The 17,341-nt window shown below is 33.7% G+C and overlaps 2 protein-coding genes across 3 annotated transcripts in view; both read right to left on the bottom strand.

The window, feature by feature from the left end:
* LOC142344913 (26S proteasome non-ATPase regulatory subunit 1-like) overlaps positions 1–17,341 on the bottom strand; it is a 628,982-nt gene that overhangs the window by 387,947 nt on the left and 223,694 nt on the right. The window lies entirely within an intron of this gene.
* Positions 1–17,341, bottom strand: part of LOC142344907 (uncharacterized) — an 84,372-nt gene that overhangs the window by 13,208 nt on the left and 53,823 nt on the right. The window contains exons 10-12 of one of the 2 annotated variants that reach the window (XM_075396963.1): positions 15,568–15,716; positions 10,249–10,305; positions 8,631–8,861 (exon numbers count right to left, since the gene is read on the bottom strand). In XM_075396963.1, coding sequence (XP_075253078.1) covers positions 8,631–8,861; positions 10,249–10,305; positions 15,568–15,716 — 437 coding nt within the window. The remainder of the gene's footprint in view (positions 1–8,630; positions 8,862–10,248; positions 10,306–15,567; positions 15,717–17,341) is intronic. The other variant, XM_075396964.1, reaches the window with a different exon arrangement.

The raw sequence follows: 17,341 nt of genomic DNA, 5'->3' as shown, positions 1-17,341 counted from the left end.
AAATACGCTATTTGTTGGGAAAATGTATTCATTTGAAATATTGTTTTTACGGAGTTTTTGCAGCGGACAATTTCCCAAAGCTAACAAGAGAAAGTTTTATTATAGTTAATGCTTCACCAGCGCAATATGAAGGAAGTCATTGGATGGTTATTTTGTTTCACGAAAACAAAAGTTTATATGGCTGACCCGCTTGGAATCCCGATACAAAACTACCAAATATTGTATTCCCGTCTGATACAGTTTTACAATGAAGTAACTCAAGTACTCAAACTTAAACCAGTTCAAAATCAAAACTCAAAACTATGTGGACTTTTTTGTATTTATATTGCGCATGTGATGTTTGGTTACGAATTTCCTTTATTGTTGAATATGAACGATTATGATTTAATACGCTTTGCTAATCATATGCTCTAAAATTTTTAATTAATTTTTTTAGCTCAAATCTTTCTTCAAAAACAACAAAGAACACAATTATTAATTCGAAGATTTCGATTCCATATTGAAATTTATCAAAATCAAACTATTGTCAACATTCAAACAACCATAGCCACTATTTAATATGTCAAGTATTTTTGAAAGCTCACCGTACAGATCGCCATTATAAATACTATAGAATCTATCAACTGTACAAGTAGGCAAAAAGTCAGTTTGAGTTTGAACACTATTAGTAAAAACAGAATCAACGTTAGGTAATTTTCTCTTAGAGTTTGCAAAGTTCAATTGGTGTTGCTCGTTGTAGTTCACCGCTTCGTCAATTTTGTTCATTATTTCTCCACGAAAAACTGTATTTGTTAAGTTAGTTTTAATAAGTAGTTTGAAACAGGTAAAGAGACAAGGTATAATGATTGGTTTGGATGCTGTAGACTTGAAACAATTAGGAAGTTGATCATTGGAGGCAATAACTTGATAATGAGATCCAGGTACTTTACAAAAATCGTCATTCATATGCAAGCTGTAGGCAAAGTTCTTTGTTACTGTATGGTCAAATATAGGCTAACTTCGACATATAAAGTAACGATATTGTTTGGAATACTGGCAAAAATATTCCGGTGTGCGCTCAACCATTGCCTCCACCATTTTGCTAATTAATTTTCTTTGTCACTTTCACTTGCTTTGTTTGTTGTTTTTTGTCGTGCTTTTTTTGCTCTTCCACTTTCGCACTGAGGTCTTCCTTCGAGATCACGTTCGCAAACAGATCTTTGCCTTCGTTTATTTTTCTTTGCAGTTCCTCGAGACGATAGATCTTGAATCGTTTTTAATTTCTGGCCGAGAAGATCGAATTCAGCAGCTGAGAGAGTTAATCTTTGGTTAAAACGAAATTCCTCGGAATCTTTTTTGAAGAGTCGTAGAGTAATATGTTCCCGTTGTTTTGTATGTTTTCACTGAAGCAACAACAATTCGTTTGCTAGAGCACGAAATTTCGTGATAAAAGTCACTATTTTCGTGAAAGGAAAATTTTTCAGTCATAACTTTGTTTCCGTTGTGGACAAGAAATACACTTTTAATGGTATCAACACGCTGTAAGAGGAATTTAAAAAATGCGGCTTGCTTTGAATTGAATCGCAAAGAAAATGCAATACCAAAAAAACTATTTAAGACCACTTTTCCTCACTTTGGCGTTACAAGGTCGATTGAATTGATAAGCTAAAAATAGAACTCAAACTCAGCCTAGTTTTATGGTTGCCACACCCAAGTTTTGTCTACCATGTAGTGAAGTAATATATGAACACTTCAAAGAAGTCTTCATAGGTACATAAATGTGTTAATCGCCGGCAAAATTGCCCAAATCATGCCTTTTTTGTTCTTAATCTCTCACACTTTTTTTTTATCCACAATTTCAGCTCAAATGATTGCAATGACCTTGTACACTAAGTACTGTACAATTGGAGGTCAACTATTTTAGCCGACCGTTCTCCTAGAACATTTGGTTCGCAAAATAGTGATTGTTTTAAATAAAAACATAAAAAATAACAAAAAAAAAACAAATAATCAGCACCCAGTTAATCACTTATTTGTTTCGCCAAGTTGTTAAAATGACAAAATTTCATTGCAAATTGCATTTCAGCTAAGAAACATTACTTTATTATACATTCTACGCCCAAGAAACATCAATTCTTTCACTTTTTGGTCAAAAAATACCGAAAAATAACAAAAATTTATCAAAAAGTAACATGCAAATAACACCCAATTACTCTTTATTAATTGTTAGAGCAAACTTTCACCTTATAAAACTTTGTTGCCCACTCCCTTATAACTAGCATAGAACATTTTTTTCTACATTCTTACCTCAAAAATTAACAATTTCTGCACATTTTTGGCCTTTTTTCAAAAAATGTATTTACAAGTTATCACTGAATAATATTTAATTAAAACCCGATTCCTTGACAGTATTTCTCGTACCATTTTTTAAAAGTTTTTTAATTGTATAAAAATGTTCATTGGCGGCGAAAAACAATTTTAACTTTTTACTACCAAAAAACAGCAATTTTTGCACTTTTTTTTCAAAATTTTGTCTGTTTTTGACGCAAAATGGCTTTAAAAATACACCTTAAGCGCTCCATTCAAACTATTTTCAACCCGTAATTTCACCAAAATTCATTTGACCGCCATATCAAGCATTTCCCGACACAGTAATGAAGCGATAAAATCACTTTTTTAACCAATTTTCAGACAAATTTGAAACCCCAATTTCTTCTATTTTTCAGTCAATTTTCACGATATTTTGTCCTCTATTCATTCTCAAGCGCTATTTTCAGTTCGAAACTCTAATTAAAACATTTCTCCAGGCTTGAAATTCAACAAAATTCCAATTTCATTACTTCGCACTTGCTTGTTAATTTAAACATATGGGCAATAAAACCCATAAAATTAATACCACTTGTGCGGTCTCAGACTCGCAAAACTATTAAATTTCTTACATTGGAACAGAAACTTATCAATTTTAAACTATTTTTTTTCTTCCCTCACCTCAGTATTCCATCAGGTTAGTCACTTTCGCTTTTCAGTCCTTCATTAGTCTCATTAGACTAGAAAAAGGATTCAGAATTTTGAAAAAAAATTCAAAATTTTCGAATTTTACAAGTTTCACTCATTCACCACACAAACTTTTTTCCTAAAATTTTACAAGTTCCAACACTCTCACAACACCAAACTCTCAAAAAAATTACAAGTCTTTGCCAACCTCGAGAAACAAAGTTTTCGAGAAATTTTACAAGTTTTCGAAAAGGATACCTAAAAAAGGCCATGCCTGTATTGTAACGGGGGGGGGGGGGGGGGGGACAGCCCCCCCCCCCCACGTTACAAACCAGGCATTTTCACTACTACTTACTGTTATGAGGTAAACATAGTCTCGCAAAACATCGTAATCGGCTGAATTGGAAAAGGAATGGCACAAATTAATCCATAAAATTTGGAAGTCGATCTGTCTTAAGAACCGTTAAAAGAAGTGAAATCAGCTTTGAATCTAATCTCTTTTGCGTGTTAATTCTTATTTCCGGTAAGTTTTGAATCTTAAAGTCTAGCCGTTTTCACCACTTAAACGAGACGTATTAGTTTGCAGACAAAATTATTTATATGGAACAAATGATGTCTTCTACATTCTACTTATCTTGGACTATATAAATCGAGTTCTATTTTTTGCCATGATAAGTTATTAATTGCTCTAAAAAGAATTTTGTAGCAATTACATTAGGACAGTGGTCTAAAACGGGATAAACCGGTAACGCACGGTGAACAGGTAACGCCCAGGTAACACCTCACCCCCCCTTCCCTTCTCCTTCTCCAACCTGTCGATTTGGACCCCCTTTTGTCCAGCGCTCGCAGAACCTATTTCGTAGATTGTTATATCTCCCATGTCTTTTGTCCTAAGTTTCTTTTGAAGGCGGGAAGTAGCTTAGATGTCCTCAATATCTGACCGATTTAACCCAGTACGTGTTGTATCAAAATAAGATGGAAGACATTTTCAATAGATTGATAATTTTTCTAAGCTATACAAGTCGGTTTCATGAAAATCAGTTTGGTTTTGGAGCATAATTAAACACAATTGATGCATGAAGATAAATTATTTTAAAGCATTTGAAAGACTACTAAATTAAAGCATTTTAAGCCTGCAAAATCAACCCGTACAGTTAATTCAAAACTTAAAGCAAAACTTCTAATCTTTTACACTTTTCTAAGCACACAAAAAGCTTGTATCCAAGTTCAGTTGATTGGGTTTCAACAATTTCTCAGCTAGAACGCAATGGTTGTGGTAATCTGTTCCCTGATATAGCGTGTCCCATAAAGTTGAAATAAACGGAGATTTCAAAGATTAATCATCAGAGTTCAAAGTTAAAATATGTGGAAAATGCTGATGAGATTGAGCTTGAGTAAAGAAAGCGTTTGGCGTTCAAATAACCATAAAGTTGCTATATTGCTTATATTGGAGTTTTTCGAACGTTAGATTATTTTAAATTTATGGGACAGACTATAACTAATTTTTAGAACGTACTGGTTATTTGCTGGAAAAACTCCTAGACAACGATCTTTGCTGGAAAAATAATAGACAACGATCATTTTTTTACAATCCAAAAATTCGAGTTGTATTGGCGCGAGCGCTGACTTTTTTTAAGAAGTTTTTCACACATTTTTCTGATGACTTTTATCTTTCGAAGCGGGATAAACAGGTAAAGTTCGGTGGGCATTAAGTTACAAAAGAAGTGCTCTTACTTTTAGTTGGCTTTAAGGTGATTAATGCGCTGTAGCTGCTGGTAACGTCTAAATTAAAGGTGAAAAACTTCACTTTCTGAAATTTTTGACCACAAAATTTTGCTGTTCTTCTTGTTTTTTGTCCGTTATTTGAGTTCTTTCGAACGGGTCTTCACCTGGCATGAGTTGGAGCTCATAGTATTGTCGTGAAAGCTATAAATGCATTTCATACCTGTTTTCTGAGGTATATGTTATTGTAATGCAAACTTAATTACAAAAAAAACGTGGTTATTTTTGCAATTTTCTTTAAGTTTTATGAATTTTTTTGATATTCGAGTTTTTGACCTTTTGGAGCCAATGAATCATATTTGGGCTTGAAGATGAGAAACTGGAGTTTATGCGACAACGAAATAGTTTTGAAGATGTTTTATCAGGATTTTTAATGACTTTTCATTAAAATTTGCCTTTTTTCAGGTTTTCATGGTTTGATTTTTCCTTTTTCGAGTTTTGATCTGTAGGGGCCAGTGAATCTTGTTTAGGGTTTGAAGATGTGTTAGTGGAAATCGTTCCCGCGACAACTTAATAGTTTTGAGGATATTAATATCGGGAGTTTTGGCAACTTTTCATTAAAATTTTTCTATCCAATGAATCTTTTTCTAAGCTTGTTTGTGTTATTGAGTGAATTTTTGCGGAACAAAATTTGGTTTTATGGACACCAGCTTCAATAACTTAGCAAGATTTGTGTAATTTTGGCTGTTATTATTCCGACCCTTCTTGAGGGGGAAGGAACTATTTACTCAAATGGTTTTTTTTGTTCAGTCAATTTTGGCCGATCGATATATTCATCGTAGAGTTGAGACTGGTATCATTAGAAAGATTGTCCAGCGCAGAATATGGAATTAAAAAGATTTTTTTTATTTTCGTTTTTTACAGGGATTTATCGAGGTTTAAATTTTGAGAAAATAGAGTGAATTCCGGTGAGATTTTGTTCACATTTTCCGGAATTTTTGACTAAAACTTCGCAAATTTTGCTAAAATTTGTCAATTGTTTTTGAAAAATGTTGTTGATTTTTGTTTCTAGAGACAAAAAACTTTTTTGTAGGCTATTTTTACTAATTTGTCAAAAATTCTGGCTAAATTTTTCGAAGTTAGACTTTTTCATCAAAAACAGCATGAAATAAGTTTTTTAGTCCAGTTTGATTAAATTTACAGGAAGTACAGACCCAAACACCACTAACACAATCTTTTTAGACTCAAAATGGAGCTTTTTGTATTTCAAATTCCGTTGAGGGTGCTCTGTAATTAAAACTTTGCCGTTTTTTGCTAAATTTATTCGTTGATTATCGAAAACGAAGCATCTATTTTTGAGTTTTCAACAAAAAAATATCAATATCTAGAACATTCGAATAATTAAGTGTTCCTAATGGACAAACAGCATTAGCAGGACTGGTTTCGGATCAATCTTGGACTGGTATAATCCCAAAATAATTCGGATTGTAATCAGTCGGTCTTTTTTATAAAAAAGCGATCTTTTCTACATTAATTAAATAACAGAACATTTCAAACCAAAGCTCACTAATGATGGATCCAATTGGATTCCTAAAAAGCTCCAGATTGTTGTATCTAGTTGATTACTTGAAAGATTATGGTCGTTTTGACTTTTAAATGTATTTGATTTTAAATAAATATAGACTTATTGGACTGCCTCTATTTTTCTCTTAATTTGGTCAACTTGTAGCTTATTTTCAGCAATGAAAGAATGCTTATTTTTTCTATTGAAATCAAATTCAATCTTTAGTGACGTTTTACGCCTTAAGTTATCTGGCTTTGATATTACTAGATTTCACATTTTTCAAAATTTTTTAGGTATTTGCCCATTTTTCTAGTTTTGTCACATTATCACGTTATTGACAGTTCGTATATCACATTATTGGCTTTTAAAAAGGCACAGCTGATAAAATTAAAATCCTTGAAGATATAGATTATGATTTTAACGGCTTCGACACTACTTTCTCGAAGAATTTATTTGAATTTTTTAATTTTTGTCTTTAACTGTCCTTTTTAAATTGTCTTTTTAGTCGTATGAAAATTCCAGTACAATAACCCGGTTTTATTGGGTGTTCATGGAAGAATACATGGTCCGAGTTTTTGATATTAGTAGATAACTGATGGCTTTCATGACTCTGAAAACATTTGTTTTATAAATTAAAAAAAAAACGCTTTGTAACTTCGACATTTTGCTCCTTTGATTGTCTGTTTGTTATCTAGTATCGTTAATTACCAGCCATATATGACATAATTGTTGTCAAAGGAAGGTTTCAAAAGTGATTGTTGTCGCACAATCTAATGCTTTTAAAGAATTCGTTGACTTTACTGGCTTCGAAACGGAAAAAAAAATTTGTCATAATTTTTGATTTTTGTCATGTTTGACGTTTCTTTTGTAGACGTAAGACATGTTCTGGATAATTTCAATTCTTATGGGCTTGCTATGGAAGAATAAACGAACCTATTTAATTATTTCATTCTATAAATAATGGCGTTCATGTCTTTGGAAATTTTTTTTCGAAAAAAATAAAAGTATTACTTAATTTACCATTTTTTTCCATTTTTATCTACTTGTTACCTAGCTTCATTAATGAGAGATTACATAATGCAGTATTGGTGTTCGCAGAAAGTGCAATTGAACATTTTTTGATGGCCATAGTATGGCTTTACGGTTTCAAAAGCGTTTTCTGCCAAGTTTTAATTGATATTTTGTTGTCTATTTGTTGTTCTTTTTGTAACCGGATAAAAAATTGAATACCGGCAGTTCTGAATTCCTTCTATAGAAGCATTGGTAATTGTCGACCTATGGGATATTTTAGTTGAATTGTTATGGTTTTCATTTTTTTGAAAATAATCGTTTTAAAAAAAATAAGCTAATTTTACAACTTTACTGTTTTTGTTCTTTATTGTCTAATTGTTACCAATCCTTTTTATTGAGTAGTCCCATATCTTTTCTGGTGAATTAAAAGGTATTTTGTTTAATATCAGTTTTATCTGACACTATTTTGACTTTGTTATTAAGTTTTGTTTAAAACGGACATGAAGTTTTTGATGTAATTAATTTTTTTTGTTGTTGTTGTTTGATTTTGCTGTTCGTCTTGACTCGCGTTCTTAATATTTGCACATCTCATCAATCTAATGCACCACTATTCCCTTCACCACTGAGTTATTTGCTTTGGAGGCTATCTTATCGTTCATACACCAATTTTTAAAAAAATACTTGAATTTTTGGGTTTTTCTACGTTCCTCATTTGGTAGACAATCATGCCAAAATTGTGGATGAGCGGGGTCGGAACCTTGTTCAATTACATGTTACCGAGTCGCCTTGTAACTTTATACATTTTTTTCCTTTTTGCTTCTGTGTGTACCTTGTTTGTGCAAAAAGATTTCTGCTTGCCTTCAAATTAGTTAATTTACATATTTTAGCGAGAAAGAGTTGATTTTTATGACGTAAGTGTGAATAAATTGGACAATTATGAAATAATCAAAAAATTTTTATTGGTGTTTTCGAATTTCTTGAACTCAAGCAGTCAATTATTTTTTTTGGTGCTGCCTTCATTCATAAATAACAGCATTACAACTTTTGTTTGAAGACATAGACATCAAGAAGCTTTAGCTAGATAGTGGAGTGTTTACTTTTTCATTCAATTCTTCGGATTGTTTTCAGGACTTGTCCTGCTATGTTTTTTTTTGTTGGGTGGACTATTCGATAGAAAGTTCAATTATTTTCAGGGCAATAAAACGACAAACCCGTTTTTTGGCGATCTTAAAAAACACTGGCTCTAAAAACTTGTGATTTATATCCAGTGCTGTCATTGATTTCAAGAAATATACAGCTCGATGCGCGTCTGTCCATTTTTACCAGAAATGTATATTTAATTTATTGAAAACCTACTAGCCTTTTCTGTCGAATACTCGCACGTATTTATTTTTGCTGTCGACAAGCAAGAAGATTTTGTCCGAAGTGGTGGCTATTCCCGAAATAAAGGGAACATCGTCTTCGTTCAGTTTGAATGAGAAGTGTGCCGACAGGTGGTAGTTTGAGTTGAATGCTCGTATCTGGTACTCGTTGTTGTCGGCCACTACGAATCCACTGGAACGGTAGCGAGCCACCACGTCCAGCACGTGACCTGGTCAACAAGGGCAGATTTTGAAACACAAGTAGTAGAAGCCTACAAATCCACCGGCTGCATTAAGAACTATTTTTTTAACTATCGTTTGGAAAAACGGAATTGACGTTATTGAAAAATTAGATCTGACCCGTTTTGTGTCTCCGTTTGAATAACACCACTTTTCGAACTGTGAAATTAAAAGCTCTCGTCTATTTTGGGTTGTCTTCAATATTGCTTAAAGCCACCTGAGGGTTATTTCTGATTTAAACTTCTACGTTTGTGCACATTTTTGTATCAGATAGATTATTTCTTACTTTGTTGTTAATAATTTTGGTCACGTTTTGTGGTTTATATCAAAATATAATGGTTTCTAGAAGCATGTAATGGTTAACCTAGGGGCGGCAAAACAAATCATCTGTTCACGAAGTGTTAGATCAAACAATTCCATAGCATCAATTTCGGACATTTTTAAAATCAGTTTAGATAAGAAAATGACAGGCATTGGATTTGTATTCTTGGTTCTTAAATACAGCCTTTGCGGATAATGTATTCTAAAATCTTATAAAATGACGATCAAAAATAACCTGGAGCTCGCTCTCGAGAAATGCATGCGTGCTTTGCAACCTAATCAAAACAGGTCGAATTGAAACCAGGAAGACACAATTCCAATGACTGTATTGGGGCAACAATGTTGAATTCTTGGAAGTTGGTCGAGCGCAGTTAGAAAAACAGGATCTTTTCCTTTATTGCCTCTACCCCCACCCGCTTTACAAGCTTTGCTATTACATAATGGATCAAAGGGGTTGCACAAACGGAAATTATCCGAAACTCATCTAGCCATTAAGAGGTTACGGTCTTTGGAATTGTGTTCTTGGTAAGTCTTTCGGGATCTTTTCCATTTGTGCCCCCCCCCCCAAGCTAAGTGGGCGCTTATTATTTGCACCCCCCAGACGTACGTTCCATATTTTTACTACGTTATGGCACGTGCTCTGTAACTGGGGGGGGGGCACAAACGGAAAAGACCCGTTTTTCGCATTATAAACCCACCCCAGCATCATGGTGGGCATGAGACGTACAGCCCCCCCCCCCCACCCAAATTACCCTAAATATACCATGATGGGGCTATAATGAGAAAGATCCGTTGGCCGCAAAGCACGCGTTTAGACATTTTTGTCATTATACATATGCATGTGCAGGCAGCATTTCTAACCGTACAAGTAAATATAACCGTTTATAGATGGAAAACATTCAACACAGTTTAAAATAACCACGTGCGCCATCACAATTAAAACGAAGATGAACTCGGAAGAAAGCACCCATGGTATGTGTGCTGTATCTAAAAAGCAAGCTGAGAGTTAGTGTTTAGAGAATGGTCATGTCAATTCTCGCTCTCTCTCTGGCTTACCAGCTTGAATTGATTTCAATGGGCTTCTTGTGTGGAATCCGACCGATTCCTCATCTCCTTAATAATGCAATGCCCAAAATTATTATTACTTTATATCAGAAATTTAGCTTAGTATGTTATTATGACTACACAAAAGTTCGTTCGATGCTTGATACCGGCTGTAGCTTGTAAAATTATATACAGGCCCCGCTGTTTTCTGATCAAATTCGTGTTTTTCAAAGAATTCTGAGCCAACGTGTGTGTTGTCAATTCGAAACTACATCTAACTGGAGTTCAAATATTCAATAGTTTTAAACTTTTTAGGATACTATCGTCATGCAATTCATATGTCCATCTGAATAGTTTTTTCCCGCAAATAAGAATCAATTTAATTGAGACTTTGTATTGAAGCGACAAAGTTTAGCTGAAAATAAGTTTTGGGATCTTTTCCGTTTCTGCTTGTGCCCTCCCCCCCCCCCAGCTAAGTGGGTGCATATTATTTGCACCCCCAGACGCACGTGCCATATTTTTACTTAATGATATACTATATAATGACACGTGCTCTGTAACTGGGGGGGGGGGGGGTTGAAATTCTATTAGTACTGAACATGTTTATTTTCTACTTAGCTTCGCATTCGATTTTTTCTGAATTGTTTTAGTATTTGGCAGAAAAAACAGTTCAGTAAAAAGTTAACGAAAACGATCATTTTTGCTTAGCACTTTGTGTTATTTTCATGAATTTCAAGATCTTGCGAAACAGATTCTTTAGAGGTTGCTTGGTTTCGGAGATTTCAACGGTTGGATATGTTAAATTAGCATGTCATGTTAACAGAAACTCGTAAAACTAAATTTTGAAATTGTAAAACTATTTTTTTACAGTTTGTAAAAAAAAACTTTTCATGAGAAGCTATTTTTAATTGCTCTCGAACGCAGTTTGAAGCATTTCTTGTTTATGTGTGTTTATTTTTTTCAAATAATTTTCCAAATTTCGGTTTTTGTTTTTTTTAATTGCAGCGTCTTTTTCCAATTATCTGCTCCGCATTTAAGGAGAGTTAAAAAACACAGGTTCGAACGTGTACGTGAATTGTTGTGAACCTCGAATGTTCTATAATTTTCATTCTAGCTTGTCATTAAGAGATAAAAATTATTTAACTGATAGGAAACCACTGTGGAAATGGTAGTCGCATTAAAAGTTGATGCATACAATGTAATAGGGAGATCATTAAGAACTTGCCCTGAAGCAATAAAGTTTTAGAAAAGTTTTAAAAAACTATGCCTTGAAGGTCTTCAATTGGTTGTTGCAAATTGTGAATAATATTAGGGTGAAGAAAATACAAATTTAAAACTGAAAGATTTTCAATTGCTGCACGTGAACAAAATGATTTTAGAAAACAAAATTTTTCCACGCTACTTAAGTGCTTTCGAATATATTACGCCCTAAAAGAATTTCTCGCTTTAGTTTCGTTTGCAAAAGTGAGTGATATAGCCATTAAAACAAGAAGTGTCAAACTTCGAACTGTATGAAAACTTCAAACAATTAAAACCATTAGCTACAGGAAAAATGTTTTTAATTTTTAGGTTACATTTGGGCTTTAGTAAGCTTTATTTGCAATGCATTTATAAACGCAGTGAACACTGGAATAGTCACTGATAATTTTGCGAAACGATGTTATTTTACCGAAGAGTAGATAAACTGATTCCAGCTGTTTATGATTCTACAATTCAGAACAATCTCATAATTTCACCATATCATCTATCGAAAACTAAGCATAGACTTAATGCTTTTTGGTCTTCCCGTTTTATTAATTTCAAAATCTCGAGAATTCCTTATCAATGTCAGATATAAAGGACAGAAACAATGCATTCCAATTCTTGGAATATCAGGATAAACAGCGACCCATAGCAATAAAGGGCTACAATAGACTGGCTGTCATTGTTCAACTTTGATTAAAAGGGGAGTGTTTGTACATTGACTGTGCTTTTTAAAGCATAGATTGATTCACTTTCTTGAGATGGAGATAAAGACTTGCAAAAACTACGGCTGTTTTGGCGAATTGCTCGCCGTCAGCTTTTTGATTAATGTGTACTTAAGAGCATGTATTTTAAGCTGAGTTTTTACTGCTGATGCGTTAGTTGCTTTGATTAGCTTTCGAGTCTTAATGAATGTAATGCTGTCTTTAACAAACTTAAAGTCGGTAATTACTTCAATGCAAGAAGTTGCTTAAATTTAATTTGTTTCTTCTAGAATGAGGATCAAAACGAAAGTGCTTTTGCTTTGCTCGCTGTTCAATAAAGAAACACAGAGGTGGTGTTTCGTTTCCTGTTTAATGTTGTCAATTTGTAAAGAATTATGAAATATTTTCTAATGTCTTCCTTAATTCTGCTGTCGCTTTATTTACTTGAGAAAGATGAGATTCTCCAAGTTTCGGTTTTTGTTTTTTTAATGGTAGCGTCTTTTTCCAATTATCTGCTCCGCATTTAAGGAGTGAGTTAAAAAACGCAGGTTCGAACGTGTACGTGAATTGTTTTGAACTTCAAATGTTCTATAGTTTTCATTCTAGCTTGTCATTAAGAGATAAAAAATTATTTAATTGATAGGAAACCACTGTAGAAATGGTAGTCGCATTAAAAGTTGATGCATACAACGTAATAGGGAGAACATTAAGAACTTGCCCTGAAGCAAAAAAGTTTTTAGAAAATTCCAAAATTATGCCTTGAGGGTCTGCAATTGGTTGTAGCAAATTGTGTAAAATATTAGGGTGAAGAAAATACAAATTTAAAACAAAGATTTTCAATTGCTGCACGTGAACAAAACGTTTTTTAAAAAAAATTTTCACGCTACTTTAAAGTGCTTTAAATATTACGACCTAAAAGAACTCATCGTTTTAGTTTCGTTTGCATCGTTTTAAAACAAGAAGTGTCAAACTTTGAACTTATGAAAACTTCAAACAATAAAACCATTAGCGACAGGAAAAATGTTTATAATTTTTAGGCTTTATTTGGGCTTTAGTAAGCTTTATTTGCAATGCTTTCATAAACGCAGTCAACACTGAATTAGTCACTGATAATTTTTGGGAAACGATGTTATTTTTACCGAAGAGTAGATAAACTGATTGCAGCTGTTTATGATTCTACAATTCAGAACAATCTCTTAATTTCACCATATTATCTATCGAAAACTAAGCGTGGACTTAATGCCTTCGGGTCTTCCCGTTTTATTAATTTCAAAATCTCGAGAATTCCTTATCAGTGTCAGATTTAAAGGATAGAAACAATGCATTCCAATTCTTGGAATATCATAATAAACAACGACCCAAAGCAATAAAGATAGCTACAGTAGACTGTGTTATCATTGTTTTTAGTAAAAAAAAGTTCAACTTTGATTAAAAGGGGAGTGTTTGAACATTGACTGTGCTTTATAGAGCATAGAATGATTCACTTTCTTGAGATAGAGATAAAGACTTGCGAAAACTGCGGCTGTTTTGGCGACGTACTCGCCGTCAGCTTTTTGATTAATGTATACTTAAGAGCATGTATTTGAAGCTGAGTTTTTACTGCTTATGCGTTAGTTGCTTTGATTAGCTTTCGAGTCTTAATGAATGTAATGCTGTCTTTAACAAACTTAAAGTCGATAATACAAGAAGTTGCTTAAATCTAATTTGTTTCTTCTGGATTGAGATTCAAAACGAATGTGCTTTTGCTTTGCTCGCGGTTCAATAAAGAAACACAAAGGTGGTGTTTCGTTTCCTGTTTAATGTTGTTAATTTCGTAAAGAATTATGAAATTTTTCTAATGTCTCTGCCTTAATTCTGCGTTCTCTTCACTTAGTTGCAGCAGAAATGTAAAAATTAAAGAGTTTAAAGTTGGAATTTTTTGCCCTGTATGACTGCTTTAAGTTAAAATTGTGATTGTATACGTGTCTCAATTAAATGTTATCTTTGGCTGTTTAAACTTCGTATGGTTTTTTTTCCTGCCACTAGTGTGCATGATATTTTTATCTTTCTGGTGAACTAACATGTATAGGTTTTTTTTCAGCGTACAAGAAAGGTGATACAAAGAACTGCACTGAAAGGAAATGATTTAAACAGAACTCGAGTTAGTTTATAGATCATAACCAGTTATCATGAGAAGCATGCAATTAAATTAACATTTAAAGAGAGAAAAATTAATGAACTGTTTCCGGCGCAACACAAAAAGGATTGTATGAAAATGTCAAAAAGTGCGGAAAGATAACAAGACCAATCATTTCAGCCTATAACGCGTGGTTTGACTTGGAATTTCAATTCTGTTTGGCTGCACATATTTTGTTTTTCAAGTTAACACATTTAAAGAACAGCAGTTTTTCCGGTTTCTTACATTTCATTGCATCATCTTCACTTTTAGGTAACAACTTTTGGATTAAGAGAAATCAGCGTACAAAAAAACGCTAAATCATCGGTAGAGAGAAATTAATCATGAAACTTTAGAATTGGCCAGACTTAATACTTCTCTATTTCTCGTATTTATTCTAAGTATTTTAGAGTATAAAAACGCTCAGAATACGAAGTATCGAATACTTTTTCATTTTTTGAAAGCTCACTTTATTGAAAGCGCACTTCTGTTATTCGTAGACATTTAAGAAAACGAAACTTATTTTCGGATCTTTTCTGTTTGTGCACAAACCACCCCCCCCCCCCCCCGTTTAGTTGGTGCATATAATTTGCACCCCCCAGACGCACGTGCCATATTTTTACATAATGATATACTATGTTCTGACAGGACTATGTAATTACTATGTAATTTTCTCTGTAGCTGAAGTGTGCATAACTTTTAGTGGAGGGAGGGGGGGGGGGGGAGGGGAGGGGGCACAAACGGAAAAGATCCGCAATCAAACCCCTTTCTTCTGTTTCAATGATATCAACCCATTTATCTCTTTTTCTGAGGAGAATTCTTAGTTTAAAATGGAATTTATTCAAATAGAGGGAATTGGGAACATGTAAGCAATTTTTCGAAAAATGATCTATGACATGAGTGCTGAGATATTTATTCTGCATTTGTTTCCAAATTAATTTTTTTAAGTTTTCGCTCTTTTCAAAAATATCCTGGTCCGCCTTAATTTTCAGTTCCACATAGTGGACAGTTGAACCGTAGGTAAAAGCCAGGCTTTTCTAAATTTGGTTTGTTTGTGTTGCATAAAATTTTGATTAAAACCTACGAATGGAAACTAAGAAATTAATTTTTTGTCCAGAACTCCTGTACAGGAGTCCTGTAACGAAAAGCAACCAAAAGCTTAAGCTGAATTTGAGAAGAATAAATGTTCTAAAGTAGTTTCAATTGATGTAGAGATGAAGTGTAATTTACCTTTAGACTGTTCTCTGTAAACGAGACTGCTCACTGGTCCTCGGATGGCCTCATACTTCTCTCTAAGAGTGTTGTAGTTCTGAACTGGAGGTGTGTGTGACTGATCCAGGCCTCCGGCACCCGAGATACTGTTCTTACGGCTCACATCGCTATAATAGTAACTGATCATAAACAGCGTAACAAGAGGCCTCGTGTGATTCTCTGAGTTGCGCAGAAAGTTCCAAGAGAGTCCATAAAAGAAAAAAAATAAGAAAACGATTAATCTATTTTTCGGAAAGTTGCGATCAAGAAAGAAGGTACAAAAAGAAATTTATTTGCAAGAACGACTTAATAAAGAATTCTTCAATCGCAAGTCTTTGAAAGTTTTGACCATTTTTTCACCGTTTGTTCAATTTACAGCCATTTTCTGTATTATAGTGGTTTAAGATAACATGCATTGAAAGCATGTTCATTGAAGTATTGAAGCTTAAGTGGGTCTCCTCGCTTGCATTTGGTGTTGTTTTTGTTCAATTAGATCGTTGCAGCAAAATATTTATCAGATTTAAATTGTTTTTGAAGAATGATTTGATCAAGTTGACGAAATTTTGGCCAAAATTGGTCACTTTTCAATAATTTTTTGTTACCTTCTTCTTCAACTTTATATGTTTTCTCCATGGATAAGTTTTTAAAGTCGTCTGAGTTAAATTTTTGCTAAGCTTGTTGCTTTGAAACAAAAAGTTGAGTATTTTATTTGTTCTTGTTTCTTTAATATAAAATTTCTCTTGTTTTCTTTCTACTTTTTCGCTTTCTTTTGCTTATAATGAGCAAATATTTCAACAAGAGCAGTGCTTGAAGTTATATGGTGTATATTAAACTTTGAACTTACTTGCTTTTTAACGTGAATTGTGAGTGAATATAGATGTAAAATTATGAGATCCTTCATTCTTCTATCTATCCTTTTTAAATTTTGTTACAAGGCTCTGTGATGACCTACTTGTTCGTATTTTAGTCTAATGCGTAAATTGTTAACCTTTACGAGTGACAGCAACCGGGATTAAAAAGTGATTTCAAGTTCCATTTCTTTATGATTTCAACTTCCATTTTCTGTTGGTTTTTATCATTTTCTTCGAATCCGAGCAACAGAAGAGATTCGAAACGAGATATTCGAAACGATCTATCTCCACAAATAAGAAAATGCGAATTTTTTTCAGCGTCACTGGTAGCAGTGAGCAATTTGTGATTTTTTTTCTGCTGTTTCCACTGGTACCAGTGGTAACCTATTTTTTATTGTACTGCGGACACTTTGTACTTATCTACAATCATAATGGGTCCTCGTACACAGAATGGCACAAAATCTACCAGAAGTAAAGTTTTTTGATGTTTTTTTATCATGTTCTTCCGAAATCCGAGAAATGTCCTGTGCAGACAGAAGTTATGGTACCAGCTGGTTTCGATGTAAGTTACTAACTTTTACCTGTGCGGCCAATTTTCAGGAGCAGCCGAAATCCTACGCACCTGCAGTTGAGCATACATTAAAAAATGAGAAGTCAACCCGAGCTGCGCTGTTCTCAGAAATTGTCCAAGAGCAATCTCTAAAAGAATCGAAAAAGTTTAATCCTGTTATCAAAGGAACGAAGCCTTCTGATGTAACCACTGATGAGGCAATTGTGCAAGACTTGGCTATAGCGTTAAGTGTTCCTGTAAATCGTAATGACGTTTCAACCAAACGAATTGTAAGGATTCAGGAGCATACGGGACAGCAGTTCCCTCTGGTTATTTTCAAAGGCGTCATTAA

Source organism: Convolutriloba macropyga, chromosome 8 (assembly GCF_964194025.1).
Source record: "Convolutriloba macropyga chromosome 8, txConMacr16.3, whole genome shotgun sequence".
Lineage (NCBI taxonomy): Eukaryota > Metazoa > Xenacoelomorpha > Acoela > Convolutidae > Convolutriloba > Convolutriloba macropyga.
This window is presented reverse-complemented; position numbering and strand designations above follow the sequence as displayed.